This window comes from Cibotium barometz, chromosome 24, assembly GCF_041138505.1.
Source record: "Cibotium barometz isolate CiBa-2024 chromosome 24, ASM4113850v1, whole genome shotgun sequence".
In the NCBI taxonomy this organism is placed as follows: Eukaryota; Viridiplantae; Streptophyta; class Polypodiopsida; order Cyatheales; family Cibotiaceae; genus Cibotium; species Cibotium barometz.
The window spans coordinates 37,751,504-37,771,029 of record NC_141069.1 but is presented as its reverse complement, the minus strand read 5'-3'; the positions used below and the strand labels follow the sequence as shown (position 1 = coordinate 37,771,029).

The 19,526-nt window shown below is 44.7% G+C and overlaps 1 protein-coding gene across 2 annotated transcripts in view; it reads right to left on the bottom strand.

The window, feature by feature from the left end:
- The window catches only part of LOC147625261 (protein CHLORORESPIRATORY REDUCTION 6, chloroplastic-like), a 41,402-nt gene that overhangs the window by 3,169 nt on the left and 18,707 nt on the right, over positions 1 to 19,526 (bottom strand). The window contains exons 2-4 of one of the 2 annotated variants that reach the window (XM_086818566.1): positions 10,423 to 10,554; positions 10,053 to 10,285; positions 9,270 to 9,375 (exon numbers count right to left, since the gene is read on the bottom strand). In XM_086818566.1, the coding sequence (XP_086674692.1) occupies positions 9,270 to 9,375; positions 10,053 to 10,285; positions 10,423 to 10,554 (471 nt within the window). The remainder of the gene's footprint in view (positions 1 to 9,269; positions 9,376 to 10,052; positions 10,286 to 10,422; positions 10,555 to 19,526) is intronic. The other variant, XM_086818567.1, reaches the window with a different exon arrangement.

Below are 19,526 nucleotides of genomic sequence, written 5' to 3'. Positions count from 1 at the left end.
ACAACTGGAAAAAATGGGAAAATGGAGAACCTCACACGAGCAAGCACACCCACATCACTGGCCCTCACTCCCTACGGTGTGATATGGTACAGACAGGAGATGCCTGCTAACACCCCCTCTCAGCTCCTCGATGAGAAACCAACCCCAGTGAGCTGGAGTGCTGACAGAGCATCTGCTGAGGTAGAGGCTCCGTAAAGAGGTCCGTTGCATTGTCCTCCATCGAACAAAAAGCTAGCAAGATGTCACCATCCAAAATCTTCTCTCTAACAAAGTGATAATGTATCTCTATATGCTTGGTCCAGGCATGGAAGACCGGGTTCCGAGTAATAGCTATACAGCTCTGGTTGTCGCGCTGGATGACCATGGGTTCCTTATGTGGAAACCCAATCTCGCCAAGTAACCTCCGCAATCACACCACCTCGCAAGCAGCACCACAAGTAACTCTACCTCAATGGAAGACAAGGCAACAGTCGGCTGCTTATTAGTGCTGCAAGAAATCGCTCATGAGCCAAGGGTAAAACCGTATCCTGAAGTAGATCTCCTCGTGTCTGGATCTCCTCCCCAATCAGAGTCACTCCAACCTCGCAGTCTAACTCGGTCCTTCGATCCCCCCTCTAGTGTCATAAAAGAGTCCAAGATCCTTCGTACCTTGCAAATACCACAATATCCGCAATTCTGTGTCCCAATAAGTCTTTAAAGGTTGTTGGGGTAAAGGCATTATGCCCACCCTTATAGTGTGTACAAGCCCATAAGTTATAGTACATAGTACACTTAGTACTTTTAATGTACTAAGTGCACTATGTGTACTAGTGCAATATACATGTGTGATAGGGGAGTCACACACTCATTCTAATGAGTTGACTTATCCCCACAACTCTCTCTCTCTCCCTTCCTTCTTCTCTCTGTGTATGTCTCCCACATGAAACTCTAACCCTAATTCTCCCATTCAACTGGTATTAGAGCTTTGGCTACAGGAGATCCCTGTGGGGGTAGAGAGTGATGTCTATGGCTGATGAACGTTGTTGACTTGAGATGCACAGGAGGGCGCAGCATAGCAGTAAAAGAGATCGATGCAGCTAGTCAAAGGCCTTGTTAGCAGGTCGACTAGGTGTTGACGGGCAGAGCTACGAACCCTGTCTTTCATGCAAAGACGAAACATGTGGATGTGAAATATCACTTCATCAGAGAGGTGATAGAGAACAAGCAAATTCAGCTTGTTAAGATTCATACGGATGACAACCCGGCTCATCTGTTGACAAAGAGTTTGCCTCCGGAGCGGTTTGCTCATTGCAGACACTTGATGGGCATTGGATGAGGCCAGTTTCAGCCTTGATATGGCCTTGTATATTATCATGTACATGCTGATTTTTCTTTTCCTTCATTTAAGGGCACTTTGCCTTTAAGTGGGAGGTTGTTGGGGTAAAGGCATTATGCCCACCCTTATAGTGTGTACAAGCCCATAAGTTATAGTACACAGTACACTTAGTACTTTTAATGTACTAAGTGCACTATGTGTACTAGTGCAATATACATGTGTGATAGGGGAGTCACACACTCATTCTAATGAGTTGACTTATCCCCACAACTCTCTCTCTCTCCCTTCCTTCTTCTCTCTGTGTATGTCTCCCACATGAAACTCTAACCCTAATTCTCCCATTCAAAGGTGTCTCCATAAATGAGCTCAACAGTCCCACTGGAAAACTCAAGTCCAATTTGGTGTTCAACAACCAAATCAATGAATCGACAAGTTTCGATACAAAGAGACATCAACCTGCTCACAAGGAGCAACTGGAGTCTCGGAAACTGCAGAAGGCATCTGATGGGTAGGACCACGCTGCCTCCTAGCATGGCTCCTCGATCTGGGACAATCTCTAGCAATGTGGCCCTGTCAATGACAAATCCGACACTATTAATCAATGAATCAGGAACAAGCACAAGGACCCGGGGTACACCATCAAGAGTGACAGTAACAGCCGCGGAAGGTGAGGCAGGAGAGCTCGGAAGGACCGGTACCTCTGAAACCTGACAAAGGATGCGCCTATGGAAGCTAAAAGCTTCCAATAGGACCGAGGAAGAGCAGGGGGCCGTAGTGAGACTGGGGTAAGGCACTGATCCTCCGCCCCACTGGATCAAAGCCCACTTGGTACTGAAAAAAGAAAATCTTCCTAGGACCAAGAGGGAAGGGACTCCCAGCATAGTAACATGAAACGTTTCAGCCATTTCGTCGTTTCATCATTTCGAAGGTTTCGTTTCGTTTCGTTTCGTTTCGTCTGTTTTAGACGAAACACAAAGGTTTCGAATGACACTTCTTATATACACATACCAAATTTATAACATAGCCAACAGAAAGAAAAGGTTTTTTGGGTCTAGTGGGTATGAAATTCATGATTTTGGGAGTAGGTTTTTTGGTATTTTCAAAATTTGGGCAAGAAAAGGAGAGAGAGAGAGAGAGAGAGAGAGAGAGAGAAGTTGGAAGGGAATAGGGAGGCAAGAAGAAAAGGAGAGAAAGTTGGAAGACAAGAAAAGGAGAGAAAGAGGAGGAGGGGTGAACCATGGAGGAGGAGAGAGGAAAAGGGGAGGAGAAGAGAGAGAGGAAAAGGGGAGAGAGAGAGAGAGAGAGAGAGAGAGAGAGGAAGAAAGAAACAAGTTGGAAGGGAATAGGGAGGCAAGAAGAAAAGGAGAGAAAGTTGGAAGACAAGAAAAGGAGAGAAAGAGGAGGAGGGGTGAACCATGGAGGAGAAGAGAGAGAGGAAAAGGGAAGAAGAAGAGGAGGCGTGGAGGAGAAGAAGTGAAGGAGCGAAAAGAAGGGGTGGACGAGGAGAAGAGGCGGAGCAACGGGTTGTGGCCGAGAAGAAGCGTCGGATGCGTGAAGTGGCAAATGGGCAGCAAACAAGGACGGAAACGACGACAGAAATCGTACTTGCAAAAAAAAACTTTCCGCTCGTTTTTTGACCTCACTTTACATTTGAGCGAAACATGGTTTCGATGGGCAAGTTTCGTTTTGTTTCGAAAAGTTTCGTGCCATTTTGAGAGGGAAAAACGGGTTTCTATGTTACTATGGCTCCCAGCCAAAACCTGAGAAGTAACTTTTGAAGAATGAAAGTCCACCTGGAAGAAGCCTAGACCAAGCAAACGAGTATATCCTGGAAGTGCACAATCAGCTTCGAAAAACACACCATCCACAGCATTCAGCCAGTAGGAGCATATCAGTACCTTGCGTTTTCAACATACATACAGTTTTCAGCATACACACATATCATCGTTTTGCTACCGCCCTATCGGTGAAGGTAAAACGCATCCATTCATTCATTTTTAGCATATATACACAGCCTAGAACAGTCCCAATCAGCCCCTTCTCTCAGCCTCAGATTTGAAGCCTTCCTACATCCATTGGGAAGAGTGCATAGGATCAAGATAGGTCATCATTGGTGCTTCTACAACCGTGTACAGTTCAGCCCGACTCTTGGTCCTCCGAGATCTTGCGTCTGGCTTATCGTCAATCCAAAGTCATTCTCTTCAAAGTAATAAAGCAAATACTATTCCGGTAACGGGATAGGGGACCCTTCAGTGGGTAATTCGGGACCCCATATGGTGTACAGTTTCTCTCTCTCTCTAAATCTCTTAAAGTTTGAAGTCATAAAAGTGGATTGCTAAACTCGCGAAACTCAAGATACAGAAGGTGATATGAGACTTGTGTGACAGGATCCTTAATTACGAATACTTCTGCGGCATGTTACAGAAACCTCAAAGCCAGGAAGTTGTAAATGAGTGCACAGAGCGGAAGCAAACAAGCACTAGAGTGTACTGAGCAGAGAGCGCAAGAGAGAGAGACATATGAAGCAACTATGCTGAATATACTGAAGTGATACAGTCCCAAGCAAGAGACATGAAGAGTCTCATAAGTGAGGGAGCAAAAAGAAAGACTAGACTATGAGAAAAGTGGGAGGCCAGCCCACCTATTTATAGGTAAGAGGGGCTGGCCGACTGGACATGAGAACCTGGCCGACTGGACATGGGTCTGCTGGCCGACTGGGAAAAAGGTACCCGACATGGGAAAAATGTACAAAAATAGGGTGGCCAGCCCACAACCAAGGGCCATGAAAAGGGACCAAAAAGGGGACTCCAATGATGAGCAGAATCTGGGGATGAATGTGCTAACACCCCCTCTCAGCACCAGATGCTGAACATACTCCGAGAAGCCGAAGATGAGGAGCCAAGGAAGCCTGAGAAATCGGCTTGGTGAACAAGTCTGTTGCATTCTCCGCTGAAGGAGAATACTCCAAACGCAAATCTCCAGCAAGAACCCATTCACGAACATAGTGATACTGTATCTCAATGTGTTTCGTACAAGCATGAAACACAAGGTTCTTGGCGATGGCGATGCAACTCTGATTATCACACCAAAGAAGAGTAGATCCGGTAGGAGGACAGCCAAGCTCCTCCAATAATCTCCGCAACCAAATTGCCTCACATGCAACATAACAAATTGCACGATACTCCGCCTCTGTAGCCACGCCATGCAGGGCTGATTGCAAACTCAAAGAACATATGAAGTGTAGTTAGGGAAGCCGTTACAAGAACTTGGGCTCAATCTCAAAAAAATGCACAATCTCGGAAGGAGTGTCCACCACAGGTACCAGAAGCCACCAATCCTCAACTCAGAACACCAAAAACTGCAAAAGCCACTTGTAGGGAAGAAAACGCAGCAAGATAGGTGCTGCAGCCCTGAAAAGGAGCAGCCAACAGGCGAAGAAGGGAATCTTAGAGATCAAACCAATGAGGGAAGACCTGAATCTGCAGTGGAGAGGCGCTGGAAGAAGCCAGCCGACCAGTAGCAGAACTGAGAAGAAAAAGCAGATGTTAAGGTGCTGAAAACTGAGGCAGATCTGGGGCAGAAAGTTAATGCTGACTGGCACAACAGATTAACGTTGAACTAGGAGCGATGATACCATGAATGAGTGCACAGAGTGGAAGCAAACAAGCACTAGAGTGTGTTGAGCAGAGAGTGCAAGAGAGAGAGAGATATGAAGCAACTATGCTGAATATACTGAAGTGATACAGTCCCAAGCAAGAGACATGAATGTACAAAAAGCCCACAACCAAGGGCCATGAAAAGGGACCAAAAAGGGGACTCCAATGATGAGCAGAATATGGGGATGAATGTGCTAACAGGTTGCTCAACATACACCTCCTCCTGCAAGTCACCATTCAGGAACGCAAATTTAACATCCATCTGATACACCAGCCACTACTGATGAGAGGCAAGGGCAAGAACTATTCGAATCATAGCCATCCTAGCTGTTGGTGCAAAAGTGTCCTCATAGTCGATGCATGGCTACTGAGCATAGCTGTTAGCCACAAGTCTAGCCGTGTGCTTGTCCACGGACCCATCGGACTTATACTTGGTTTTGTAAACCCACTTGACACCAATGACTGACCGTTCCGACGGCCTCGAAACCAACTCCCAAGTCCCATTCTTCTCTATGGCCTCTAGTTCTACTTGCATGGCTTTCCTCCAAGTCTCCTGGGAAAGAGCTTCTTTCACTGAAGTAGGCTCCTTGTCCCGAATGATACGAGACATCAAGGTATAATTTACATGTAAATGCTCCTCTGGCTGACATTTGTCACGAACCCTATGCGATCTTTGAGGTCCATCCTCCGTGGTCCACTCAGAGGGATACTCCGTCACACTAGACTCTCAAATGGTATCCAACAACCAGTTCAGTACCCGAACAAAACGCGGAGCCTCCTGCTCTACTGTTGTGGCACATCCCCAACCTCGAGCTCAACCTCTGCAATTGACTGAGGCTGGCTAGCTGGAACAATAGCCCAAGATTCATCCTCATACACACCTGACTCTCTGCGAAGCGGTGGCTCCTCAACAATGGAAGTTGGAACATGCTCATCAAAGACAACATCTTTGCTAACAACAACCTCGTTCCACTCCGAGTCATATACCCTGTAGCCTTTGGAAAGAGTATATCCCACAAAAACAAGCTTCTAGGACTTTTGAGTCAAGCTTCCCCCTTTGCTTCTTTGGAATGTGAACATAGGCATCACTCCCAAAAACACAGAAATGGGAGATATCTGGTTTCCTGCCAAAATAAGCCTCAAGCAGAGTCATTGTAGGCACTGCAATCATCGGAGATCAGTTGAGGATATAGACAGCCGTAGTCACAGCCTCTCCCCAAAGTGGACGAGGAAGGTCTCAATGCTCCAACATCATCCTCACCAACTCCACCACAGTCCGGTTCTTTCGCTCAACTACTCCAATCTTTGAAGGAAACCCTGTATTGGCCAGCTCCCGCTTGATGCCATGCTCCGCACAAAACTGCACAAAAGCATTAGAAGAGAACTCCCCTCCTTTGTTAGCCCAAATAGTCTTCACCTGCAATCTAGGCAGCCTTGAGAGTTCTTCATTATCTTCCAGGTGCTTTAGATTATGACATCACCTATTCCAGTGGTGCTAATTTGGTTAGTTTCACAAATTCTGATTGGGCAGGCTGCATTGATACTCGGAGGTCTACATCTGGATATTGCTTCATGCTTGGTACTAGATTGGTTTCTTGGAAGTCTCAAGAGCAAAGGATTGTTTTTGCTTCTTCCATCGAGGCTGAGTACAAATGCTATCTTCTCTCCTCCACTGAGGCACTTTGGATTCATCAAATTCTGGAGCATTTGTGCTGTGCCGACACTTCCCTAGTTACCGTCTTTGCGGATTCTCAGAGTGCTATTGCTCTAGCTCAGAATCCTGTGATACAGGGATGATCCAAGCATATTGAGGTGCATTATCATTTTGTACATGACTCGATCGAGTTGGGAATTCTTCGTTGGCCTACTGTTCTACCAAGGACAATGTGGCTGATTTCTTCACCAAACCACTTCCGAGAGCTACTTTGGAGGTGTTACTTCAGCGTGCTGGTATTGGACCAACCCTCTGGCACTAAAGAGGAGGTGTTGGAATATATATCATCTCTAGAGGGTTTACATGTACCTTTTCATGCTTGTACTGATCATTTTTATGAGGCCTTGCATTAGCATATTTTGCAGACATTATTTAGGATTTTTCCAACATTTTATGAGCCTTTTTTAGGCTCTTTAGGCATATTCATGCTCCAGGACAGCCATCGGCCTGCTACTACAGCTGGCCGACCAGCTCATATGGGACATATACAAGGGATCACTCCCTTCCCTTCAGTTCCCATCTCATTCTTGCATATCTGTTGGAGGTCGTTGGCTGTAGCAACAATCTCTTATGCTTGTAAGCACCTACGGGCTTCCCTCGTGCTCATTCCCCGCAATAATCAACTGTTCTCAGCCTTCTACAGTTTGTGCTTTTGCCTACAACCTGAGTTTGCTCTTTCTTTCACCAGAGTACAAATGCAGAAAACACAGCAAAATTGATGAAGCCTCTGCTCCAATCAGAAAAACGCAGCAATTTCCCGCCTGTAGATGAGTGTTTGGCTCTGATACCATGAAGGAAAGAGCAAACACAGGTTGTAGGCAAAAGCACAAACTGTAGAAGGCTGTCCCTAGTTGAAGTGCAGCAATACCAAGAAAACCAGTGCCACTTACAACACACTAGTGAACACAGTAAACAGTTGTGGCCCAAGCGACAACCACATAACCTTGGCTCCACTTCTTCCACAGCAACAGTTATTTGCTCACCCTTCCCAAATTGAACCTCTGCCACCAACTCCATTTGTAGGTACAATCAACAATTGAGAGCTTCCAGAGCTGAAAGGTAAGCACTAGGGGACTTTCCCTTAGCATGAAGTTAAGCATAAAGGGACTCTCCCTGTGCTTGAAGCTAAACAAGAAGGGAACTCAACTAGAAAATTTGTAGACCACCAAGGAAGTTTCATATGGGAAGATGCTTCTAAAGTGTACCAAGTCATATAGGAGATCGATGTCATATCTGAACAAGTCGCTCAGCAACCTCAATTGGAGTTGACTCTAGTAGACACGTCCACATAGTGCTAGACTAGTAGTGCAGAAGGTGGATTTCATGCATGATTCCATAGTCGGACCCTTAACAAATGCAGACGTGATTTTAGAAATGAGGTGGTTTCTTCAGTATTAGTTTACCATTAATTGGAACAAGCATATGTTGGTCACATCAAAGAATGTTCTTGATGCAATCATCATCATTCATGACATTGGTGCCTTGCATTTCCTCTCATTTCTAATACGCAAGTAACAAAAAAAGTTCATGCTAGGGTCTTTTGTGTTTGTTTCTTCCACCACAATCATTACAGTTTCGCAGTCCTACAGTGGTTCTAACTACTAGTTGTCATTTTCTTGTCACTCACCAAGTTTTCTAAAGATATTTTGAAGTCTAACACACCGTAGGAATAGAGCACAAAGGAGACCACCAGACATAAGCCTGAAAGGAATGTCCAGTTTTTGGACACTCCCAGAAAGCTTCATCATCCACCAAATCAGGCCAAATCCGTCATTTATCAATGGGCAGCAAAATCAGTGGAATCATTGCCCACACCTCATTACCATGAAGACATGTCTCAGTTCTAGAAGACAACAATTTTCCATCTTGGAGCTGCAAATCCTGCAGTCAAGACAGGAAGAATCTAACATTGTTGATGGTTAAACAATGCCAGCCCATCAACCAGCTGAGCAGGAAGGCATGAAACATACACCCACTATACGAGGGTGCCATGTCGACATTACTGAACATAAATACACCATCAATTACCTTTTGGATGAGCACTGAGCATGTTGTGGGCCTTTGTTTAGGGACAGGTCACAAATTGCCATATACATCTAGGTCATAGAGATGTCAGGTCAACCCACATGTTTTATGCAACCCACTTGAAATATTCCTTGTACAAATGTCCACGCAGCTTATTAGGCCGAAAGCTGGGCACCGGACATAGTCAGGACATGCTGTCTGGAAAAAACCTGCAGCATTGGGCTGATTACCCATTGTCCAGACAGCTGTGTGGACCAAGAGAAGAGGCATCTAAAATCGCTAGGCAAGGCTGAACCAAATAAAAGCATTGTGGACAGCTTTGGGACAGTCGTGTGGGGAGGTGCAAGCGCCAAAATGGGCCAGAAGGCTGGGCCAACCAGAACCATGTGGGAAAAGGAGCATTTAAGGCATCTTATACATATTTTTATGCATGATTTTGCAGGTCGTAGGCTGCAGGGCCACTCAACCTGCCGACTAGAGCAGCCCTACCCCTATATAAAGGGCGATTAGGGAATCATTTGATCATCTGGAAATCTTGAAGCTAACCGCAAGTACATACCAGCAGAAGAACCCACGCATACCCGAGCTGTCCCAAGTTTGCAGAGAACCAGTGTTTTCATCATCCAAAGCTCCACAGGCCTCCACCCTAGGCAAGGACCAACAGCCTGGACACAAGCAAATCAGCAAAACCGTGGTAGCATCTTCTACTTTGCATAATATAAGCAAATACACCGCTTGTCCATGGGGGCCCTTAGGTGGGTGATTGGGTCCCTATTAGGTGATGCCTCTATCCTCTTCTCCCTTCTTTTTAATTAGTTTCTTCCAAATATGTTTAAATGCACACCTTAATCATCATTAGCGCTTCCGCAACATAGTGCATGCAACACTACTCGTTTCTTTTGATCCAACATATAGATTTTGGGGGCTCACTGGTTTCTAGGAACGCCCTGCCTTCCAAATACCATGCCTTTTTGTCATATCTTATTGATTTAACTGTGGGTTCTTGTTGCTCACTTGGATGTGCTCATGGACTGACGAAGTCTTCATATGGCTTTGTAATGCTTATATTTTGGATGATCTTCATGACCCTCAGCCTTTAGTGCCCCTCTAACTTGGCTCCTGCCCTTTTTTTCAAGAGAAAGAAATAGTTGCTCATGCCTTTTTGAGATTTTCTTAAGTGGCTCCTAATGTAGACCTGTTTTGGATGTGCAGAGTGCTTTTGTGCAATGCCTTGCATTGTAAGCCAATTTCACTCACACCTAATATATTATAATGTCTTCCTCTCTCAAAAATCAAGAAAACATGCTTCTGAATTTTCCCTTAAAGAAATTTCGACACAAACCTGGTGTGGCACCAACATGGCAGCATACCGAGCGAGTTCTCCTGCTCGCCAATCTAGTACAATTGGGAGCCAAGGGTACACAGCATCGAGTCGAACAAACCACAACCTTACATCGGACATTTCTGAAAGCTCACGGGTGTCATATGGATCTTCTCGCTCATAATTTATGACAAATCCGACCATCCGTTGCAGTAGCTCTTTTGGATCTTGCGGGGGAGAAGTTGCATTGTCACCTGCAAGTCAATGGCAGACCTGCAATGAGAACCAAACAAGACCTCAATCCCTAACATCTATGTTAAATAAGAGAATCAAATTAATGGCACTATCAAACATCGTGTACATGAAGATGTCTAGAGATAATCTTTCTCACCTGTTTGATGCACATAGCCTCTAAGAACTTCATGAGCAGGTGACAAGTCCAACCGCTTGATTATATCGTTATCAATAACTATGTCGATGCGACCTTCTGTGGGAGGAGGTGGAGGCGTTACCTCGGAACTAACTAAAACAGAAAATAAAAAGGCAGCAGTCAATTGCAAGAACATAGCAGCAAGAAAGTGAGTGGCATTTTGCCAAAGAATCAGCTTTTTGTAATTCATAAGGAACGTTTATTTACTGAATTAGATTGCTGCCTTGAAATACCTTTTTTGCAATAGTAGGCATTGCTCCCCTCACCTAACTTGCCTAAATGTCCTCTCATGCTTGGTTGCATGCTGAGCTAACCTGCTGGCTGGTCTTCATGAGCTGAAGAGCTCCTCTTGCCTTCCTACGGTGTGACACACATGCACCATGTTCACAGGCATGAGCTGGGCAGCAGACAATACCAGCCAGGCGTCAGACAACAGCCGCAAAGTGCCAACCATGGGCAGGGGGGAGGGCAGGCTAGGTGACCAGATTTGGGTGAACAGGAAATCTGCATGGACAGTGGACAATTGGTCAAATCTGCGCCAGCCAGCAGGTGCATCTATAAAAGGTGGGTCATGATCGTAAGGTTATTTTGGGGGGCTTTAGCTAACCAACCAGCCAACTACCTGAATGGAGCAGCCAACCGGCCCTTAACCTGAAGATTGAGGAGGATGTTTGTCCTATATATAGGCCCCTCCCCTACTCTATTTAGTCATCAACCGATCAGCTCCCTTCTTAAGCAATTGGGCAAACCAATGCTCTCATCGTTCATTGAAAGACAGGAGTCCACAGAGAGCAACTAGCATTTGGGGAAGCATGGCGTTTTCGTCAACTTAGGTTTACATTAGTTATGGGAAATTTATTCGTGATTTGGAGCATTTACTCCCAGTGGTATAGATAGTGGTCGAATTGTTGTATGTGCTTGTAGTGCGTTTCGATCGACCATTGTGTTTTTGTCTCTATAAAACGCTTGCATCCAGTCAGTAGTCTTACATTTGGTTTCAAATCTCCTCAAGCCTTTCTTTGGCTAAAATTCCACCCGAGTACCTAGCTCGACCAGCGGGATAAGTGGACAGTCTACATTGGGAATGCTACCAGTTGGTTCTTTTTTTAGCCTAGGGCTTTTCTTTTCCAACATTCCTTTTGTGTTAATTGCTTGAATCGGGGGTCAACTCATAAAGTCTGAAAGCTCAGTCAGGCATGTCTTTGTTGATGCTACTACCCCCTTGAGCTCGGGGGTGAGCCTGAATGGCTCTATGGTTGGGCGGTGAGCTAAATGCCTAAGTCTGTGTGTTTTTCCTAATTGCTTAATTGCAAGGTCTGCTAGCCTGGGAGCTTGACATTGGTATCAGAGCCAAACTTGCTCGGATTAAGCTTTGGAAAAATCGAAAAGGAGGAGAAGAGAAAATCCATTGCCTGGATCTTCCAAAGCTCAAGTTTTTGCATTGTTTTTTTTTGCTTTCCAAGGTTAGGTGGTATGGGATGGTTGGACGAAAAGCGGGGAGTAACCGGGCTTGAGGGAGAAGATCGGTGTGGTTAGGTGTGGGAGTTTTGCTAAGAACTCCATATCCATGAGAAAAAGCAAGGAAAAGCATCACACTTTTTGTTGCTTTCTTTAGTTCTGTGCAAGGAATTTGTTCACCCTAAACCCTTATGCCTATGCCTATCATTGTGTGCTTTTTGGCTTCCCGTGATGCTCTATATTTTTATTTCCTTGTTGGATTGTTAGGGTTGAGCAGGAGCTGGCTGCCATGTTCATTTGTGTTTATGATACACATACATGGATATGGGGCTGATTTTAGCTCTTTGTTGGGAGCCCTTTTGCTCACCAAAAATAGGGAGTGAAGGAGAGCATATAGAGCACAGCATGCATGCTAGCCTTGGCATGACAGAGAGGGGTGTGTGGGCACTATTGCATCGAGTACGACCAGCCCGTCCATTGCTTCAAGGATTGTCCAAAGAAGAAGTCTTTGGGGGGTAAGACCTTGGTACACATTATGGAATTACAAGGTAACTCTTTGATCTCTTTTGAAATTCATCATCTGAATAGTAGTAGCTTCCAGGAGTGTCAGATTAGTGAGTTTGCCTTTGGTTCAAATGATCTCCTCTGAGCTAAGAAATTTATAGGCAGCCATGGGGTGTGGATTCTATTTGACAACAGCTCTACTCACGATTTTATTTCTTCACATTTGGTGCAAATACTCCGGGATGTAAACCCACCCCCTCTGTCAGTCCTAAGAACCATGATAGAGTGTGCACAGAGCAGAAGCAAAGGGAACACTAGAATGTGCTGAACTGAGAGTGTAAGTGAGAGAGATATGAAGCCAAAAGGCTGAAAATAGTGCAATGAATACAATCCCGAGCAAGAGACCCAGTAGTCTCATATGTGAAGGATACAAAAGGGAGCAAGTGTGTCAACATATGAACCACACACAATAATGAATAAGCATGTGAATGGGAGAGGCCAGCCCACCTATATATAGGTATGGGGCTGGCCGACTGCCCATGAAGACCCGACCTAGGAAAAATGCCAAGAAAATAGGGGGAAAATAGGGGAAAAAATAGGGTGGCCAGCCCACAATCGAGGGTCATAAAAAAGGGAATAAATATGGGCAGCATACAAGGATGAAATGCTAACAGTACATCATCATCTTTTTGTACCATATAATACATTGAACACACAGCTCCACTCTTCTTTCTATCTTAGAAAACCCTAGCACATAGGCACAAGTGTTCTACAGCTACTCTCAAGGGGCTGCCCTTAGAATTGCGCACAGATAGAACAATAGCAAGGGGGAAAACAGGGGAAAATAGGGGGGCCAGCCCACAATCGAGGGTCATAAAAAAGGGAATAAATATGGGCAGCATACAAGGATGAAATGCTAACAGTACATCATCATCTTTTTGTACCATATAATACATTGAACACACAGCTCCACTCTTCTTTCTATCTTAGAAAACCCTAGCACATAGGCACAAGTGTTCTACAGCTACTCTCAAGGGGCTGCCCTTAGAATTGCGCACAGATAGAACAATAGCAAGGGGGTTCGTACAGTTGCTACAGAGGAAGGAGCTGAGCCGAACTAGGACAGAGCAGCCCAAAGGGCATTAATGGTGTCGTGGTTCTACAAAGCCCCACAGAGGGAGTTCTTCAGCGATATGGCAGAGTGACCACCCTCCTCTCCTAAAGTGATGAACCTTGTTTTGAAGGTAGGAGAGTATGCATGCAAGCACAACCCACCTATAAATTGTTAGCATATTCATCCCCACATTATGCTCTTTATGGTGCCCATTTGGTCCCTTTTGCATGGCCCTTGCTTGTGGGCTGGCCACCCCTTTTTCTACTATTTTTCTAGGATTTTTCCCAGCCTTTCTAGCATTTACTAATCGGCCTGTTTTGCAGCTCCAGTCGGCCAGCCTTCCCTTACTATAAATAGTGTCCCCCACAATGGACTTCGGCATTCCATGATGCTTGAACACTTGTGCAAGATATATTTTAACCATATGCTCAGCTTTGATGGTCTTTTTGACCGGCAAGAAATGAGCTTGCTTGCTAAACCTGTCCACAATTGTCCAAATTGCATGGGGCTGGCCGACTGCCCATGAAGACCCGACCTAGGAAAAATGCCAAGAAAATAGGGGGAAAATAGGGGAAAAAATAGGGTGGCCAGCCCACAATCGAGGGTCATAAAAAAGGGAATAAATATGGGCAGCATACAAGGATGAAATGCTAACAGTACATCATCATCTTTTTGTACCATATAATACATTGAACACACAGCTCCACTCTTCTTTCTATCTTAGAAAACCCTAGCACATAGGCACAAGTGTTCTACAGCTACTCTCAAGGGGCTGCCCTTAGAATTGCGCACAGATAGAACAATAGCAAGGGGGAAAATAGGGGAAAATAGGGGGGCCAGCCCACAATCGAGGGTCATAAAAAAGGGAATAAATATGGGCAGCATACAAGGATGAAATGCTAACAGTACATCATCATCTTTTTGTACCATATAATACATTGAACACACAGCTCCACTCTTCTTTCTATCTTAGAAAACCCTAGCACATAGGCACAAGTGTTCTACAGCTACTCTCAAGGGGCTGCCCTTAGAATTGCGCACAGATAGAACAATAGCAAGGGGGTTCGTGCAGTTGCTACAGAGGAAGGAGCTGAGCCGAACTAGGACAGAGCAGCCCAAAGGGCATTAATGGTGTCGTGGTTCTACAAAGCCCCACAGAGGGAGTTCTTCAGCGATATGGCAGAGTGACCACCCTCCTCTCCTAAAGTGATGAACCTTGTTTTGAAGGTAGGAGAGTATGCATGCAAGCACAACCCACCTATAAATTGTTAGCATATTCATCCCCACATTATGCTCTTTATGGTGCCCATTTGGTCCCTTTTGCATGGCCCTTGCTTGTGGGCTGGCCACCCCTTTTTCTACTATTTTTCTAGGATTTTTCCCAGCCTTTCTAGCATTTACTAATCGGCCTGTTTTGCAGCTCCAGTCGGCCAGCCTTCCCTTACTATAAATAGTGTCCCCCACAATGGACTTCGGCATTCCATGATGCTTGAACACTTGTGCAAGATATATTTTAACCATATGCTCAGCTTTGATGGTCTTTTTGACCGGCAAGAAATGAGCTTGCTTGCTAAACCTGTCCACAATTGTCCAAATTGCATGGGGCTGGCCGACTGCCCATGAAGACCCGACCTAGGAAAAATGCCAAGAAAATAGGGGGAAAATAGGGGAAAAAATAGGGTGGCCAGCCCACAATCGAGGGTCATAAAAAAGGGAATAAATATGGGCAGCATACAAGGATGAAATGCTAACAGTACATCATCATCTTTTTGTACCATATAATACATTGAACACACAGCTCCACTCTTCTTTCTATCTTAGAAAACCCTAGCACATAGGCACAAGTGTTCTACAGCTACTCTCAAGGGGCTGCCCTTAGAATTGCGCACAGATAGAACAATAGCAAGGGGGTTCGTGCAGTTGCTACAGAGGAAGGAGCTGAGCCGAACTAGGACAGAGCAGCCCAAAGGGCATTAATGGTGTCGTGGTTCTACAAAGCCCCACAGAGGGAGTTCTTCAGCGATATGGCAGAGTGACCACCCTCCTCTCCTAAAGTGATGAACCTTGTTTTGAAGGTAGGAGAGTATGCATGCAAGCACAACCCACCTATAAATTGTTAGCATATTCATCCCCACATTATGCTCTTTATGGTGCCCATTTGGTCCCTTTTGCATGGCCCTTGCTTGTGGGCTGGCCACCCCTTTTTCTACTATTTTTCTAGGATTTTTCCCAGCCTTTCTAGCATTTACTAATCGGCCTGTTTTGCAGCTCCAGTCGGCCAGCCTTCCCTTACTATAAATAGTGTCCCCCACAATGGACTTCGGCATTCCATGATGCTTGAACACTTGTGCAAGATATATTTTAACCATATGCTCAGCTTTGATGGTCTTTTTGACCGGCAAGAAATGAGCTTGCTTGCTAAACCTGTCCACAATTGTCCAAATTGCATCATTACCCTATTGGGTGCATGGCAAGTCCATAATGAAATCCATTGTAATACTTTCCCATGGCTGCGTGGGAATAGGCAATGACTGAAGCAGACCTGGTGCCTTTTGCCTATCAAATTTCACCTTTTGACAGGTGATACCTGCACGTACATGTGCCTCTATGTCCTTCCGCATACCTAGCCAAAAGAAATACCGCTCAATCATGTGCGTAGTAGGCATTATGCCTCTATGACCAGCACATGGAGGAGCATGGCACTCATCCAAAACCTTTTGCCTCAAGTCAGATACCACACATAGGCAATTATCTTTCATGAGATAACCCTCTTTGATCACATATGAGGCATGTGCATGACCAGCCATCAAATCAGCCCAAATAGTAGCAAAATCAACATCCGTATGATACAAATCACGCATGGCAGACAAGTCCCCATGAGAGGCAACCGATACAGCTGCTACATATGGCTTTCGTGACAATGCATCTGCCACTACATTCTTCTTTCCTAGGGTGTGCAAGATCTGAAAATGAAACATAGAGAGGAAATTGGCCATCCTCATATGCTTCTCTGACAATTTAGTTTGAGTAAGAAAATACCTCAAACTCTGGTGATCTGTTTTCACAATGAAATCAGCCCCAAGAAGGTAATGTTTCCATATAGTAAGTGCGTGAATTACAGCCAAGAGCTCTTTCTCATAAATGCCAAGAGATAGCTCTGCATCATGCAATCTACGGCTCTCATAAGCCACGGCATGTCCCTCTTGATTTAGGACAACTCCTATGCAATTTCCAGATGCATCACATTCCACACTAAAAAGCTTTTGCAAATCCGGAATGATCAACACTGGACCATGAGTAGTTGCATCTTTCAATTTGAGGAATGCATCCCTCTCTACATTAGTCCATTTGAATGTGGCCTTCTTCTTTGTCAAATCATGCAAAGGAGAAGCAATCCATGCAAAGTGCCTAATGAACCTGCGGTAGTAAGAGCATAATCCTAGAAAATTACGGATTTCATGCACCGAACTCAATTCGGGCCAATTCCAAATTGCATAAATTTTTGCAGGATCCATCCGCACTTCATCTTTGGACACAATATGCCCAAGATAATGTATCTCTGACAAGAAGAACTCACTATTCTTTGCATTTATAAAGAGTTTATGCTTACGGAGTTCTTCAAAAACAATGGCCAAATGAGCTCTATGCTCTTCTTCGGTCTTCGAGAAGACTAGGATGTCATCAAAGAAGACACCTGTAAATTTTCTGTACCCACGGCATATGCGATCTATCATTCTATTGAATGTATCCGGGGTATTCGTAAGACCAAAAGACATAACAAGATACTCATAAAGCCCAAATGCTATCCTGAAAGCAGTTTTGTGTATATCCTCAGACACTACACGCACTTGATGATACCCACTCTTGAGATCAATTCGGCTAAAGCATGCCGATCCATCCAACTTGTCAAGGATGTCGTCTATGCATAGAATCGGAAACCGATTTTTGATGGTAAGCTTATTCAAAGCTCTATAATCCACACACATACGAAAGGATTCATCCTTCTTTTGAACCAAGAGGACGGGTGAACAATATGGGAAAAAGCTTGGCTGAACCAAACCCTTCTCAAGAAGCTCATTCACCTGCTTCATGATCTCCTCTTTTTGGGATGCATTTACACGATAGGCTGGCCTATTAGGTGGTAAGCTACCCGGCACAAGATCAATGCGATGATCTTCCGGTCGTACGGGTGGCAACTCATTTGGTAACTCATCGGCAACACAATCATTGTGCTCTTGCAAAAATTTCAGCCTATCATTACTAAGAGTGTTTACATGTACATTATTTTCCTCAACATGATCTCGTACAAAAATCGAGTACGCAAAAACACTCTTTTTAATTACTTTCTTAATTTGTACATGAGATACAAGGGAAATGGTAACACCCTCTTTACCAGCATCAATTACATGCTCTCAGTCTTTATGCATGAAGGTGATCTTGTTGGTCTTGTAAGCCTTGCACGGATCAATACGTGTATGCCAAGGCTTTCCAAGCAATACATCACAACCATTCAAAGGCGCCACAAGAAAATCCTCATGATCCACATAGCCTTGAATGTGTATGTGCAACTTGCCAATAATAGGCATGACCTCCACTTCTCTACCAGCAAAGGCAGCCCCTGCTTCAATTTGAGGACCCATGTCCTCCACTTCAATACCCAAAGCAACTGCCATCTGTGTGGATATGAAATTCTCAGATGCACAATCATCAAACATGAACAAAGCGGACTGATCCTTGAGCTGTCCCAAGCTTTACATACAACCCTGTCTTTGCTATCATGTGAAGTGTTGCTCTGCACATCCGGAACCATATGCACATTAGGCTTTGATGCATTGCATTATCACACTTCTTCTTGTTTGGGCATGCCTTTGCAATATGCCATTTGCATTATCACACTTCTTCTTGTTTGGGCATGCCTTTGCAATATGCTCGGTGCTACCGTAAGTAAAGCATTTCTCCTCACTCATATATTGCTTTTTCTGCTCCGGAGTGAGACCATAGTCTCTCAGTTTGAAGGGACGCTTCTTGGTAGTGTTATTTTCAACCTTTGGACCATTTTTATCTTGGTTTTGATCCTTTTTAGGTGGCTGTCCATTATTTTTGCAGGTTTTGGATAGCCCTCTCTTTGCCTTGAAATGAGGGTTTAGCCTTATTGGATCGACTCCATTTGAGTTCCAATTGCTCGGTGACAGTGGCGGCTGCAATTAGTTGGTGTAAGGTATAACCAGGATACATTTGTAGTCCCGCTTTGTACACGGGTTGCGATCCCAATTGAAACCTTCTCTTTCTTTCCACCTCGGTGACATGCATAAATGGAGATACCTCCAAAAGCACTTTCCAAAACTTTTGTACATATGCATTCATTGATTCCCCCTCATTTTGCTTCACCCAATTCCACTTCATTGTTATCTCATTCAATGCATTAGGAGGCAAGAATTGAGCATAGAACCTCTCCTTGAACTCTTCCCATGATCTAACAGGATTCGGTAAGAGCTTCTCCGTGAGCCACCAATGGGCAGCAGTGCCTTTCATTAACATGCTTACATGCCGGATCATGGAATTCTGAGTGAAATCCTCATTACTGAAAACAATATCAAATTGGGCAATAAAAGCAAGTGCCTTTGATGCATCATATTCCCCATGATATGCATCAAACTTCACAGATTTGTCTCCAGCTTTGAAGTCACGAGACTTTGATGCATATGCCTGCATCTCAACATGTTTTCCTCCATGTTTGTCCATTGGGACAGCCCCTGTATGGCTGGCATCATTTTAGGACCAAAAGGTGATGTATAAGGCATAGATACATGTGCCCTGTAAGCATGAGGCATGGCTGGCCCCTCAACATGCATTGATACATTTTCACCCATAGCTTCTCCATCACAAGAACACTCTAAGGCATGAGTGGCATGAGAGATACGCGGAATACCTGCACCAACAGAAAATTGTATCTCATTCAATGCATTGGGAGGCAAGAATTGAGCATAGA